Source organism: Phlebotomus papatasi, chromosome 2, assembly GCF_024763615.1.
Source record: "Phlebotomus papatasi isolate M1 chromosome 2, Ppap_2.1, whole genome shotgun sequence".
Lineage (NCBI taxonomy): Eukaryota > Metazoa > Arthropoda > Insecta > Diptera > Psychodidae > Phlebotomus > Phlebotomus papatasi.
In genome coordinates, this window is record NC_077223.1 from 10877751 (window position 1) to 10892064 (window position 14314).

Here is a 14314-nt window from a genome sequence, read left to right on the forward strand (position 1 = left end):
TCAGGGTTAAAATTTCAGATAAAAAAGGAATAAACCCGTGCGGGGGTGGGATTATGTTTATAGTAATTGCCGGCTCCACAGGCTTCGAGCAATAAAATGAATAAAACGCAAATACTCACAGATCCATTTCATTGACGTCGGAATCATCGATGTCCAGAGGTTCCTCCTTGGGCACAATCAGCTCACCGGAATCAATATTGCCCACAGAATCCTGATTAGCACCTTCATCACCTCTCAGATTTTTAGTAGCCTCCTCATGCATAATCTGATGCTGCCTCTGTTGCTGCTGCATCGTGAGCCGTGACCCGAAGATGGGTCTGTTGAGAATCTCATCCATGGCATCATAATGTTTCCACGTGGGCTGATTAATAACTCCCATTTCCATATCCTTCTTTATGCGATTGTAGAAGCATTTGAGATTTTTGAGGCGCGTGTTAATCTCAGCTGGTGAACGATAGTATCCATAAGAGCGCATACTCTCCGCCAGTTTGGCAATCACGGGATGTTTCTTGTGAGTGGTGATAAGGGTCTTCTGTACCTTTGGATCACCCCACAATGAAATCAACAGTTTTGTCTCCTCTGTCTCAAAATTGGGATTTCTGGCATGGGATTTCTTGTTGCCTCCAATGAGGACACGATTGTGTGACATCCACATTTCGCTCTTTCGTTTGGGACGAAAGTTGGGCATTGTCTGCTAAAAGACAAGGGGAATAAAATGGACTATCTGGCCACCAATGTGCGCAAGTCAGCAGATGGTTGAAATAGAAACGTGAGGACCGACGGTGCAGATTTGACTAACTAAGCTCGAAGCCACTCACTTAAGGGTTGCTCCCTATCCCTTCATTACACACTTTTACGCATTGCGCATGCCACTTTTCCACTCTTCTGCAAGGCTTATGACGTCATAGGAAATCAATAATCCGTCGCACTGCTTGCACACATTATCTCAAAGTATCAATTTTTGCAATTATTTATGCCTATAATCTGGCTTTTGAGAAACTGGTTCAGATGGCAAAATTTAAGCGGGATAAACTTTGCACTTTGATTACAATTGCTTGCAATTCGATCGGTGTTGAATTAAATAATCCAGATACTTTGAACATAAATAGGTTCAGGCTTTGCACAAATCCAAGTACAGACTGACTACCGCTTCTTCGACTTCACTAGCAATGACTGGACAAAAAGCCGAGAGTCCTTTTGGACAAACCTGCGCAGAACGATTGAGGCTTTCAGAAGAATTTCTCCAGGTCAATTTATAAATAAATTTACTTCGACTTAGTAATAGCTTTAAATGATTTTTAAGCCCTGTATAAGTCATTAGGGAACTGAAATTAATTTTATATTTCGGGCTTTAAAATAAAAGGGAAATAACGTTTTTGACTTAAATATAATTTAAGTAAGGGAAGAGTACCAGCGATCGGCAGTATTCCTCGGATCGTCAGGTTAATAGCACATTGTTGCTCCAAATTAAATGATTTTTTAAAAGTTATTAGCTACTTTTTACAATTTAACTCTCACAAGAATGCAGTGCATTAACTCAGATTTAATTTACATAACAAATTTTCCCTGAGACACCTAATTAAACACCTGACGATCCGAGGTACAGCGTGCAAATTTGCAATTACACATATTTTTTATTAATTTATTGTAAAAATTTAAAATTTAAAAGCACAGATATAGTAAAGGGGGTCACTAATGTATCCATTAGCATACATAAAAATATCAAATAGTGATCTGAGGACTGTATTTTCAACTAAATATGGAGCATGTCTCCTAACATTCCGATCCGGGGTACTCTTCCCTTATAATCGGTATTATAAAATGGCAAGGACACTTAAAGCTCTTATTAAATTAAAGGTTTAACTCTATTTATTGGGATGATCCTGATTTTCTAAACATCAAACGAGTATTTTATAAATAAAATACTAAGGAAAAATTATATATAGAATTAAACTAATTTTAAAAATTAATAACCCTTGGAGATAAAATAATCTTAGTTTTCTTTTATTTTTTCCGTGTTTAAGATTACCAAGGTTTTTTGTTCTTTAAGTAACTAAATCGAAAAACTAGGCTTAAATAATTTTTCTCAATTCTTTTTCAAAACATTTGAAATAATTATAAATAATTTGGCATGATAATGAGATCATTATAAACACCAAAAACACGATTTTTTCGGGATTTTGATCTTAAATTTTAGAAAATGAGACTAGTCAGGAGTCCATCAAGCCTGATAAAAAGTGAAGATATTTTTCACTTTTCCTTGTAAAAATTTTGCAGCTAGGGGGAAGTGGGGCACTTTTGAAAGTGGGGCACCTTTGAAATGGGGATTTTTCATCTATTTTTAAGTAAAACAGAGCCATGTCTTAACGTAATTTAGCTTCTCAATCTGTTTGTGTTGTGCAGCTAAATTATATCACGATAAGGCTTAACTTTATTTAAAAATATGTGAAAAATCCCAATTTCAAAGGTACCCCACTTTCAAAGGTGCCCCACTTCCCCCTATTGCACCGCGACTTAAAGAAATTTACTCGTAGTTCTTGTATTATTTCGGCGAGCATTATGAAATATGTTTTTTTTAGATAGCTTTTAGTGCACGATTTCGAAATATATCAGACTTATAAGTCAATTCTCTTTAGGAAAAAGCTTGCCAATAATCTTCAGTACCTCTATGTAAAAACGTATGGAAAAATGAAATGTTGAGAGGCCCCTGGACTAGTTTTAAATTTATAAGAAATTAAAGAACAAGTTTTATAATTCTTAATCATTTAAAGCAAAATATATCAATTTTTATCAACCCTTATCAATTTTATTTCGTTTAAATTTCTTAGTTTTGTTCTCAATGTTGAGTCAATTCGTTTTTGTGAAATAAAACTCACTTGGTCCTAGATGAAATACTTTTTTAAGTAACCCAAAACAGGATTAAGTAGACGAAGACGAACTGACGAGAATCTGGGAAGGTTTTAAGAGAAAACGAAATAAGCCGAAAAAGGGTAAGATTCACCCTCTTCATTCTGTTTAGCAGGAGGGTTGGAGAACAAAGGATACCAAAGCAGCATAGCATGTAGCTGAAGTCTCACGACCTTCGATTTTTATAACATGTGCGTGCGCAGGACAATATTTCCCCTCGATGGCTTACCCTCTGCAAGATGCATATGGGATGCAAGAGAAAGTATATCAATTTTTTTGGCAATAATTTACTCTCGAAACGCACAACAATGAGAATGAAAATGATGTATTCGATGATAGGATGGACTGGTGGGCTAATCGTCCTTATCGAGGATCTCCATGGATTCGTTGATCCACTGCTGGAAGGACTCGACGCGTGTGTATACACCGGGTCGATTTTTCTTGGCACATCCATCTCCCCAGGACACCAGTCCGGCCAGGAAGAAGCGCCCATTGTGTTCACAGGCCAGGGGCCCGCCGCTGTCACCGGAACACGAGTCCACGCCACCCTGGAGGAAGCCTGGAAAAGGTGAGAGGTGGACTTTTAGGCGATGGTGGCTGACGCAGGTGCGACAGACAAACCTGCGCAGAGCATGGACTCGAGAATCGGCTGCTGTCGCCCACCATTAATTGAGCTCTTGCGGCATGTGTCCAAGTCCATAAGGGGCACCGCGGCCACTCGCAATGTTGACGCCACACTGCGCACGTCTTCAGCTGCGGAGGAGACCGGAAAACGACATAAGGGATGTGAAAAAGATGCCCCTAAGAGTTATTGAGAGGCTTTGGCGGGAAAAAAATAACACGCGAGTCTTTTTTTATATAATAATCCGGGGAATTGGCGGAAGAGACAGCGCATGACTGATAATACTGAGTAGATTAAAATACATTTGCGTTGACTCACTAACGTATTGATTAACAATTGGATGACTTCTTTTTGTGCAATCCATCTCTCATGAATTATTTATTGGAGCAGACCATTGTCTCTTATTTGATCGGTATCAAGACATCAAAATACATCCAAAACTGTTACTTTGTATAAAAGATGACATTTTTTAAGTTATATTCATATTAAGGGATTAAAAAAACAAGTTCCAAAAACAAAAATAATTGTAATACCGTTTTCTTAAGTAAAACTTATATTAGAGATAGCTTCTAATATTTATTTCATAACAACATGTGAAGAATAAAACCCAAAATTTTGACCTTAAAGACCTCTACACATACGAGCATTTTTTTTAAATATGCTTTTTTAAAGAAAATTTTCCCTCTCATTGTAGGAAGAAATGTCAAAGTTTTTTTTTTTTAATTTTGACTATATGGGTCCCGATTTCGCAAAAAAATCCATTACGCTATTTTTTTCGTTTTTTTAATATAATATGTCAAAGTGCTGAGAAAAAATACAAAATTGGAGAACATAATTTAAATTGAAGATAATTGAAAAAAAAACAGTTCTCAGAATGTTCAAACACAAAAATATTATAAATGAAGCAATTACAGAAGATAGTAAGATTTTCCATATACTGATAGTAATTTACTCTAACTATTTTTTCGAATTGTTTATTTCGATTTTAGATCTTAATTTAAATTCCTGTTCAGATTCAGACATCAAGTTTAGCCATATGGCTTATTTTCTCAAATTACTTAATCGCCAATATTTTTGGAAAAATGTTTGGCTTATACCGGTTTCAGACTGGAGGTTTAGCCTAGTTCCTAAATGTCTCGAAATCTCAATGGTTTTTTTTTAAAACTCGTATATCATTGAATCTTAATATCCAGTCTTAAGTCAAAATTATCTGGAAAATTTAGCATGAAAGGAATTAGAACAGTTAAACCTGAAGTCTGAAGCCCACATTAAAATTGAATTAAGAACAAATTTATGCATTAGATTTAAAAATAAAAAATAAAATTGCTTGTTATCTATTTTCGGGGCATTCTGGGACTGGGATTTATCTTCGGTCTGAAACTTCTGTAAATTGGTTTTTAGACTAAAGATTTAGCCTAATATAAACAACAAAAAATTTACACAGATTTTTCAAAATCTGTTAAATCAATTGCCCTTATTAAACCGCAGTGAAGATTTTCACAAAATTGTCCGTTACGAGTTTGCAATCAGAACTGTTAAGCAATCTGGATAAACCTTATGTTTCAATGTGGTATAACCTGCGCATAGATCTGGGAATAAGCCAAAAGATCATTCGTACAGACGTTAGATCCAAGGTTTATTTACATGGTTCAACCGGTCTAATACCTTTAAAAATGAAATAGAAAGAAAAACAATAAATTAGGATTGTCAATTAAGAACTGATTTATCTGATCTAATTAAATTTTGAAAATTGGATTACGTCCCTAGCCTAAAGGACAAGTACCTATTAATGTAAGAGTTTTAGAAATGTGATTAAATTTATAATTTTGGTTTTCATTGGTCTAATAAGTTATCCCTCGGTTAATTCACAAACGTATGCACGCTTAATACCATAGTAAAATTTATAATTTTAGCCAAGATACAGCTTAACGTAATTACATTCTAAATAATGATAAGATTACATTTCCATTAGTTTCTGACTTGGTTTCTGACTAATCCGTCACTCGGCTGAAGTCGAATAACGACTTACCCAAGAAGCAAAATAACTGCCTTATAGAACTAAGTATTAAATAAGTCTTTTAATGCACTTTTAAGAAACTTAAAGTGAAAATTTTCTGTTGAAATTCCAATAGCAGCTCTTAAGATCCTTAAGAGTGCGCCACTTTACTTATAGTAATCTCTGTGACGGAACTAAGAGCGTTTATAAGCAAATAAAAAGATTTTTGGTTCTATAGTGCCTTACTTAAGAAATTCTATAAGACTATATTAAGAATAAATTGCTTCTTGGGTAGTTAGTAGGAAACTGATGGGAATTTAGTGAAATCATTATTTTGATTATAATTATGTTAAGCGCTCCCCCGGCTTAAGTCGTAAGTGTGTCTAGGGCATAATAGTAAACTGGCTCATTCTTAATAGACAAAGATTTTTTCGTATGAATCACCCTTTAGCTATGACTATGCTAAACTGTCTCTCGCCTTATTTTATCATCTGCAACAAAGATTACACAATATATTTTTTTTTTAATTTATTGCTCAATATGAGCAAGATATTTTTAGAATTTTTTACTGTGATAATCTTAAAAGTTTTTTAGGGGAAATTTGCTGACTTCAAGGAAGTGCACAGTCTTTCTTAGGTTTTCTACCTAAATTTTAGAAACAATTCACACTTTACTGTCCCTTTTCTCAGGTAGAAATATCTTTACAATTTGAGGTATACTTGGGTACATAACAAATTACAATATAACGCCTGGAAAAAAACTCCAAGGAATGTTTTTACAAGAGTTCCGTAGGGAGGCATAGACCTTGTCGCCAATTAAAATAAGTCGGAAATTCAAGACGTGATATGCTATTGGAGATCGATCAATTAAAAAATTATAATATTAAAAAAAACAAATTCAAATTCTTTTTAATTAAAAAAAATGGAATCTAAAAAATTTATTTTAAAAAAATCCAAAACCCTTAGTTATATATTTTTTTAGTGTGACTTATGGCAATGTTCAAGGATGGGGATTAAATTGAAAAAAAAAACATAGGGATAAGCGGTTGAAAATGATGATGATGATGATGAACAATGAAAAAGTCCTTTTTGGCATTCGGTCAGATGAGAGAAATATGTCGAGAATAATAAGTTTACGATAAAACTTTTAATAAATAAGCATGCAAAATTTCAAGAGATACTGATTACATTTTCAAAAAGTCAAATATGATCCAGTCTTTTGAAAAGGATGCAATTATTTTTACCAGTGTACAAATTTTCCTTAACTAATCCAGTATTAAATATTTATTTATTTGTCACAATATCTTATTATTTTATATTTTATTCTATTCTTATTGTTTATATTGCTTTGTACTCCATGTAAATTAAAAATCTATTAAAAATTTCCCTTTTGAAGCAGGATCTGAATTATCCTCTTTTACCCTAAATTTTTTTTTTAAATTCTATCTAGAATTTTTTTGCTGAATTAAGTGGGATTTGAACCCGGTAGGGGCAAACGCGCTACCTTCGGATGACTGAAACTTCCGACAACTCAATTTTTTCCTACGTTCTCAATGGATTTGACTTATGGCTCTTATCTGGAAATTTCAGACGTGAGACTACCTATTAAAAAATAATAGGGGAAAGTGCCCATTTTTTGCACGGTCCCAAGCTTCATAATGACTAAATTTTGCATATGTTATTGCATAAATGTGACACCGCAATGTATTTTAAAAACAAGACACTTTCGCCTAGTTTTTAAAATACGGATGGGATGAGTCATATTTATTGAAAGACATGGGAAGAATTTCGTCATTATAAAGCTTGGGACCGTGCAAAGCATGGGCACTGTCCTCTACTAATAGGTTGAAATTCATTAAAAAAATTGAAAAAAAATAGTTGTGCGAAGTTTGAATCGTCCGAAGGTAGCGCGTTTTCCCCTACCGGGTTCAAATCCCACTAATTCAGCAAAAAAAATCTAGATAGAATTTAAAAAAAAAATGTAAGGTAAAAGAGCATAATTCCAGAGCCTGCCCAAGAAACAAAATAGCTGCCTTATAGAACCAAGTATTAAACAAGTCTTTTAATATACTTTTAAAAGACTTAAAGTGGAAATTTTCTGTTGAAATTCCTAAAGAAGTTCTTAAGATCCTTAAGAGTGCGCCACTTTGCTTACAGTAATCTTAATGATGGAATCAAGAGCGTTATAAGTAAATAAAAAGATTTTTGGTTCTATAGTTCCTTACTTAAGGAATTCTACAAGACTATAATAAGAAAAAATTGCTGCTTGGGTGCTTCAAAAGGGAAATTTTGAATTCCCCTACTCTTGTACAATAGAACAACTGCTATATCATGTAAAATTGGTTTATATTGCAAAATTTTGAAAAATAAATCTTACCTTTATGTGCACCCCATCCTGTGACTGAGCACCAGGATCCAGGTGGGGGTGTCTGACCCGGACCTGGGACACAGATAGGTCTAACGTGGGTGTTGAAGCCAATTCCAGTAACACTGGAAGCTCGAACTTTGATAATGCCGATATCGTTGCTATAAGGACCGCTTTTACGAAAATGTGGATGGACAAGGATACGTTCAACACGAAAGCTATGCTCATGGAGATCCCGAACTTTGAGACTGTGATCTCCTATCACAACACGCAGGTATTCTAATTGAGGAACCTAAAGAAAACCATATGGAGGATGTATTAAATTAAATGGGAATGAGATTGAGAGGTTACCTGAAGGCAGTGAGCTGCTGTAAGGACAAGACGTTCTCCAACAACAGCTCCTCCACAGTGATGTTCAAAATTTGTCCGTTCATAGTGGAAAGTCTGGATTTCCACTTGCCATGGATAGGCACCATAAGGAGGTACAGTTCCACCAATTATTCGCCCCTTCCGTTGTGGCTGGAAACGAATGTAGCGGGTGCCGCATTCGAAGGGTTTGTCTGGAGTCCATGGTCCCCGAGGGTGAGTGTCCGGGAACATCTCATAGGGACGCCCGGTGTCATCTAGTGGAAACTTGGGAAATCCTCCACTTCGGGCTACTCGGCTACTTTCGCGACCTTTGGATATGGCCAGGAGACCACTGCAGCGCATGAACACGAGGAAGAGCCACCAAATTGATGTGATTCCCATCATCTGCATTTTGTTGTATTCCTCTTATCGTCTTATCTGGGTGCAATAGACTATGTGGGAGATTCTCCCAGCTATGTTCGCCTGGAGAAATTGATTTTCCAGTAAAACTTTTAGGATGGATTTTGGGCACAAGGTTAATGAGACACTCTTGTCTCAAGTGATCCCCAGAGAGTTCAATCGCAGTCAATGTCTGATTTGGCCAATTGTATGATGGAATTTGATAATATTATTTGTACAAGAGGGGATTTGATAAGCATTCGACGCCCAGATTGGGGAAAACGTGCGCTGAAACAATTTTCAGCATTCCTCTTGATAAATATTTAATTTCGTGAGAACTTTTCAGGCATAATATATGAATGAATTTATGTGATTTTCTAGTCACGTTCGTTATGTAATTCTGCAAAATTGATAAATAGGGGGATTCTATTCTTAAGGGTATTTTAAAACTTTCCATAATACCTTCCATAAGATTTCGCAATTCCTTAAGTAGTTCAATAGGAACTTCGCAAAGTTTACATTATATTTAGAGGGATTCAGTATAGATTTCACTTATAAGTTTTCAGCAGAGGATTCAATTTATACAGCTTTAAAAGTTTGCATGTCTAGCATATTTGAAGTAGCAATTATAACTTTACAGTTAAATTTAGTTAAAAAACAATATTCATTTTATTTTTGTCTATATTGCACCTTAATTTAATTGGTACATACAATATCTTTTTCTTAACAATACGTTTTTGAACTTAATGAAATATTAGCATTTTTATTTGTAAATTTCGGCAAGCCAGTGAAAAAACAGCATATTATTAAAACAAAAAAAAATTATAAAAATTAAGAGGTTCTTTTCGTCTTAGAAATTTATTAATGACTGCCATTATTTTTCCTATTTCTTTGGGAAAACTTTTCAAGAGCAAAGAGTAAAAGTCGGTGTAATAAAAGCTTAAAAAAACGTAGTGAATTAAACTGAAATTTGTGAAGAAAATTTAGTGAGTTTTGTTGAAATCCATCCAAGAGTAAGCATCTGAAATTCCCAGTCCAGCTATCCACTGGAGAGAAAGTTAAATCCTTTTCGCCAGAATGTCCAAAAAAGTTGGAATTTTCAGGTGAGAAAAACATCAAAAGAGATTAAGGGTTTTGACCGTTTTGAGGAATGAATTATATCTAACACATTCTTTGAGTCACAGAGAAATTTAAGAAACTAACCAGTACAATTCCTATCAATCATATTTAATTTATATTTTTAATCATGAGAACAGGGGACATGAGCAAAATGTGGTAAAATAAATATTTATTTCCTAATTAGCGCATTATTATAGGAAATTTACCACTCAACAATTCTTATGAAGACAATTTTCCTCTATCCAAAAGAGAAATGTGCTTTCTGAGCCATTTTCCCAAAGTATCGTGTATTTTATAAGACTTTAATTTCCCTATTTAGGCCTTTCGTAAATTAAATAAATATCCAATTGACATATTTTGATAGAAAATTTAATCAATAATTTGCAAATCTGTCGCAAATCATTTTTCTCTACCTACCAGTAATTATTTATAAAATAATTTTCCAATATTTGTTTAAAGTCAAGAAAAAAATTATAGGGGGCAGTGGGGCCCCTTTGAATGTGGGGCACCTTAGAAATTCAGGTTTTTCGCTTATGTTAAATGGAACTGAACCGTATCATAATGTAATTTAGCTTCTCAATCTGTTTCTGTAGCTAAATTACATCATGATTAAGGCTCAAATGTATTTACAAATAGGTAAAAAATCCCAATTTCAAAACTGCTTCACATTCAAAGGTGCCCCACTTTCCCCTGCTGCTGTAAAAAAAAGCAGAAAAGGCGATCTAAACACGAAGTGGTTATTTTTGATAAAAGAATTGCTGAAGGAAAAATTCTTAAGAATATCCTTGTAGTCAATTCTCCGCAATGGATTCATGTTCAGGATATCCATGAACACAGGGACATGACATTTCCTATGTTTCCCATATGTTTCTAGCGTGCCGAAAAAACTTTTGAGTTTATTAGCTGTTTTCTGTCATTGTAAAATGAATTAGCAAAAAATACAAATACAAAATAAAAGTCAATTTAATAACGAAGAGGCAACCGAAAACCCCAAATTGGCAACCTACGTAGTTTTGAAGATATCTCGTGAAATGTGTACGAAAACAGGAAAAAATTTACACTAAAACTGGTCGCATTTTTCAGAGCTAATGTCACCCCCCTGCATGAACAATTACAAATTTTAATATTCTTTGTTTTATACTTGATTTCCTCAAAACTTTAAACATTTGGGGAAGTTCTGCAGAGAAATTGTACCTTAATTCACTTATCTTGGAAGATATCGGATTTTGAAATTTTCTGCTTGTCACATTTTGCCCCAGGTCATTAGTGATACACTGGTAAAAATAAAAGTTTGGATCAAATTGATCCAAATTTGATCCTCTTGCAAAGGATGGATCAAATTTCAAACTCTGAATGCACATTTATCATAATAGAACATGTTAATTTGATTCATCCTTTGCAAAAGGATCAAATTTGGTTCAATTTGATCATTTTATTTTTACCAATAATAATCTTTTATTAAGCATTTATTTAATTACAAATTAAATTAAATATCTTTACTATCAAAAAATTGCTGAAGGAAAAATTCTTCGGAAAATCCTTGAGGTGAATCCTCCAAAAACAATGGATTAGTCGATATTTCTGTGAAGGAAATATTTGAAAAAGAGGGCTAAAAATTTGAATATATTTATTCATATCCTTTACTTGAATTCCTCAAAACTTTAAACATTTAAGGATGTTCAAAAGAGTTTACAGAAATTGTATCCTCTCTCTCTCTTATCTGAGTTAGGTTTTTCAGGACAATCTGTCCTTCCGGTGAGCGTCGGAATTTGTTGCTCAAATCCTATGAATCAAACACACAATTTTACCAGAGCTTTCGACACTTATCGTGTCTTCCTCAGTGGTTATTGATTGGTCTTTTTTTTAGGATTTTTGTCACTAATTCCTCTATTTTCTTATGCATCAGTTTTGAATTTGGTCAGGAGCTAATTTTCTTCTTTCTTTTTTGCACAGCGAACGGACTGGATCTCTCTCTTATCTTGTAAAACATTTATCTAATTTTGAAATTTTTAGCTTGTCGCATTTTGTCCCAGGTTCTTTTACTTTCTTATGGATCATCAGTGATATAATAATCTTTTATTGAGCATTTATTTAATTATACGTATAAAACTGAGTATCTGCTATTAAACACACAATAAGAAAAATTACTTTAATAAAATGTTTTTTTTAAATATATACAACGCCTTGTGATAAACCTTTTGGTTCTAGGTTCAAGTCTTCTATATTTTTATTTAAAAAAATAGAATTTGGTTCGGAAAAATAAAACTGAAGAAACTAAAAACTGAACTATTTTGTTTTCTAACTTTTCATAAATATGCTTTGTGTAATTGTGACTATCGCAAAGTATAAGTTCTTCTCGAAAAATCGCCGAAAATGAAGTCCCAGCGACTGAACTTTGAAACTTATAAATAAAAATTTTAGAAAATATAGTCTAAATATTTTTCTTTTATAAATACGTGAAAAATTGAATTAAATAATTTTTTATAATGTTGAAAAAATATTTTTAAATAAGATGTGCTGTTTTTTTTTTAGTCTTCATGACCCACGTAACCCTTTAATTGAGTAGCAATTTGTAAGTACTTTTTGATTTTATTTTTAGAATTCTTGAAAAATATTTGAAAAACTGTCATTAAAACTGTTTATTATATTATTTTTGAATTATCTCTATTAAATATGTAAAAAAAATGTTAAAAGTATTTGTTGAAATTTTATTGAATAACTTTATTTAATTTTAGTTTAAGAAATTGTGATCAAGAAGAATTTTTGCATAAATTCGGGAGGTTGCTCCTTAAATCGAATATAGCTCACTCCATCCTTTGACATATAACCACATCGGTTTAAGAAGTTCGTTCGAATGATAAGCTTTGTAAAACTGTTTGTAGAAGACTTGCCAAAGGATTTTGCTCCATCAAATGATCAAAACTTTTAATAAATTTAAATGATAAACAACATCCCTTTAGCAATTTTTTCCCACAAGGATTTATATTAGATTTGGGGATTGGGCAGCCCCTTGAAAAAGTGGTTCACACTTCTGTCTCACAAATATTTTTACTTGATTAAATAAAAGCACAAGGAGATAAAAGAAAAATAAATAAAAACAAGATTTAAACTGTGATGCGATTTTAGTGCACTTGAGAAACCGTTGCGCCGAAATATTTTTGCACATTCGATAAGCAATTCGCTGAAGAATTTAATTTCACTTTCGATTGTACGACACACATTTCCTGAGATAATCTCTTTTGGGGTTTTTTTCCTCTATAAACAGAGGATATAATGTCTTACCACTTCCAGGATATTTTATAGCACGGTATCCTTTTATTTGTGTGTTCACTGAATTATCTGGCGTTCCTTTATCCTCAAGAGCACTTCCTGTAGAATTTCAATTTAGTCTCAAGGGCACGCTCCTTCTGAGCTTTTGGAGCTTTGGAAGCTTTTTTTTCGCGAATCACAGTCAAAAGGTATGAATTGCACTTTGGGAAAAGACAGGAGATTGAGTTGTTACTGGCAGTAAAGTTGGTAAAAAACTGAAACATTTTGGACGATGAAACGGATTTTTATTGAATCAGTGAGCAAGTTACCTGCATTTTTTTTGGAGACGCTCAAATATTTCTCTCTCATTTTTACTTAACTCTTTTTTTCGCGCCCAACCACCTCTCATTGATCTGTCTGTATGTTATACCTTCTTGTCACATGCGAAATGTGCAATCACAAAGAAGGTGGAGGTGGGAGTGTTTTCATTGCTCGAACTCGAAGAGAGAACTATATTATAAATCCTTTGATTTTGAGCTTGAGATATAGATCTAGTTCCTATATCATCTCTAGTTTAACAAATTAGTTATATTTTTTAAGTTAAAGTTCAAAGATTAATGACCATACGATGGTAACCCATTTTTTCCAGGAGCAGAGAACAAACGATTCTCAAAACAATCAACGAGATCCCACTAAAAAATTCGTAAAAGTTTGTACATTTTTCACAAACATTGTTAGTAACGTGATCACTTGACGAACAATTATTGTTTACATACATTTATTCGTAAATGTATGTAAACATACAAAAAAAAATATTTGTAAACTTTTGTAAACTCTTGATATACAAAAGTGTACAAACAAATGTTTGTAAAAGAGCAAAAAATGCTTGTCGAGTGATTATTATGTTACAAACAATCTTTGTATAAGACGTACAAACTTTTACAAACTTTTATTATATGACTTACGAATATTTTGTAATGCCCAACGCACAATAACTTTTATTTTATAAACATGTTTTCGACATTTTAATGAGAGTGAATGAAATAGAAATATTAAATGTTTAGATCTAGTTATCTCGTTTTCTCTCATAGGAAATTTTTTAAAACATATTTACAAAGAAAAGTTATTGTGCGTTGGGCATAACTTTTCAGTGGGAATTCACAAACATTTACGAACAATTTTATGAAATATTTTTTTTCTGTATTAGATATCGATTTCGGGGCTTCGATAACCTTCTTCCAGCTCCACACTCATTTCTAAAACAAAACAAAATTAACAAAATCCCAATTTAAGAAATTATTTCTGGTCAA

At 33.3% G+C, this 14314-nt stretch overlaps 2 protein-coding genes across 2 annotated transcripts in view; both read right to left on the reverse strand.

The window, feature by feature from the left end:
* Positions 1-14314, reverse strand: part of LOC129803808 (protein transport protein Sec31A) — a 108428-nt gene that overhangs the window by 17483 nt on the left and 76631 nt on the right. The window lies entirely within an intron of this gene.
* On the reverse strand, positions 3186-13255 carry LOC129803797 (serine protease 33-like). The gene is made up of 5 exons (XM_055850602.1): positions 13038-13255; positions 8241-8720; positions 7902-8181; positions 3529-3660; positions 3186-3466 (listed from the first exon to the last, which is right to left on the reverse strand). The coding sequence occupies exons 2-5, from the start codon at positions 8646-8648 to the stop codon at positions 3261-3263; spliced, it is 1026 nt and encodes a 341-aa protein (XP_055706577.1). The 5' UTR covers positions 8649-8720; positions 13038-13255; the 3' UTR covers positions 3186-3260.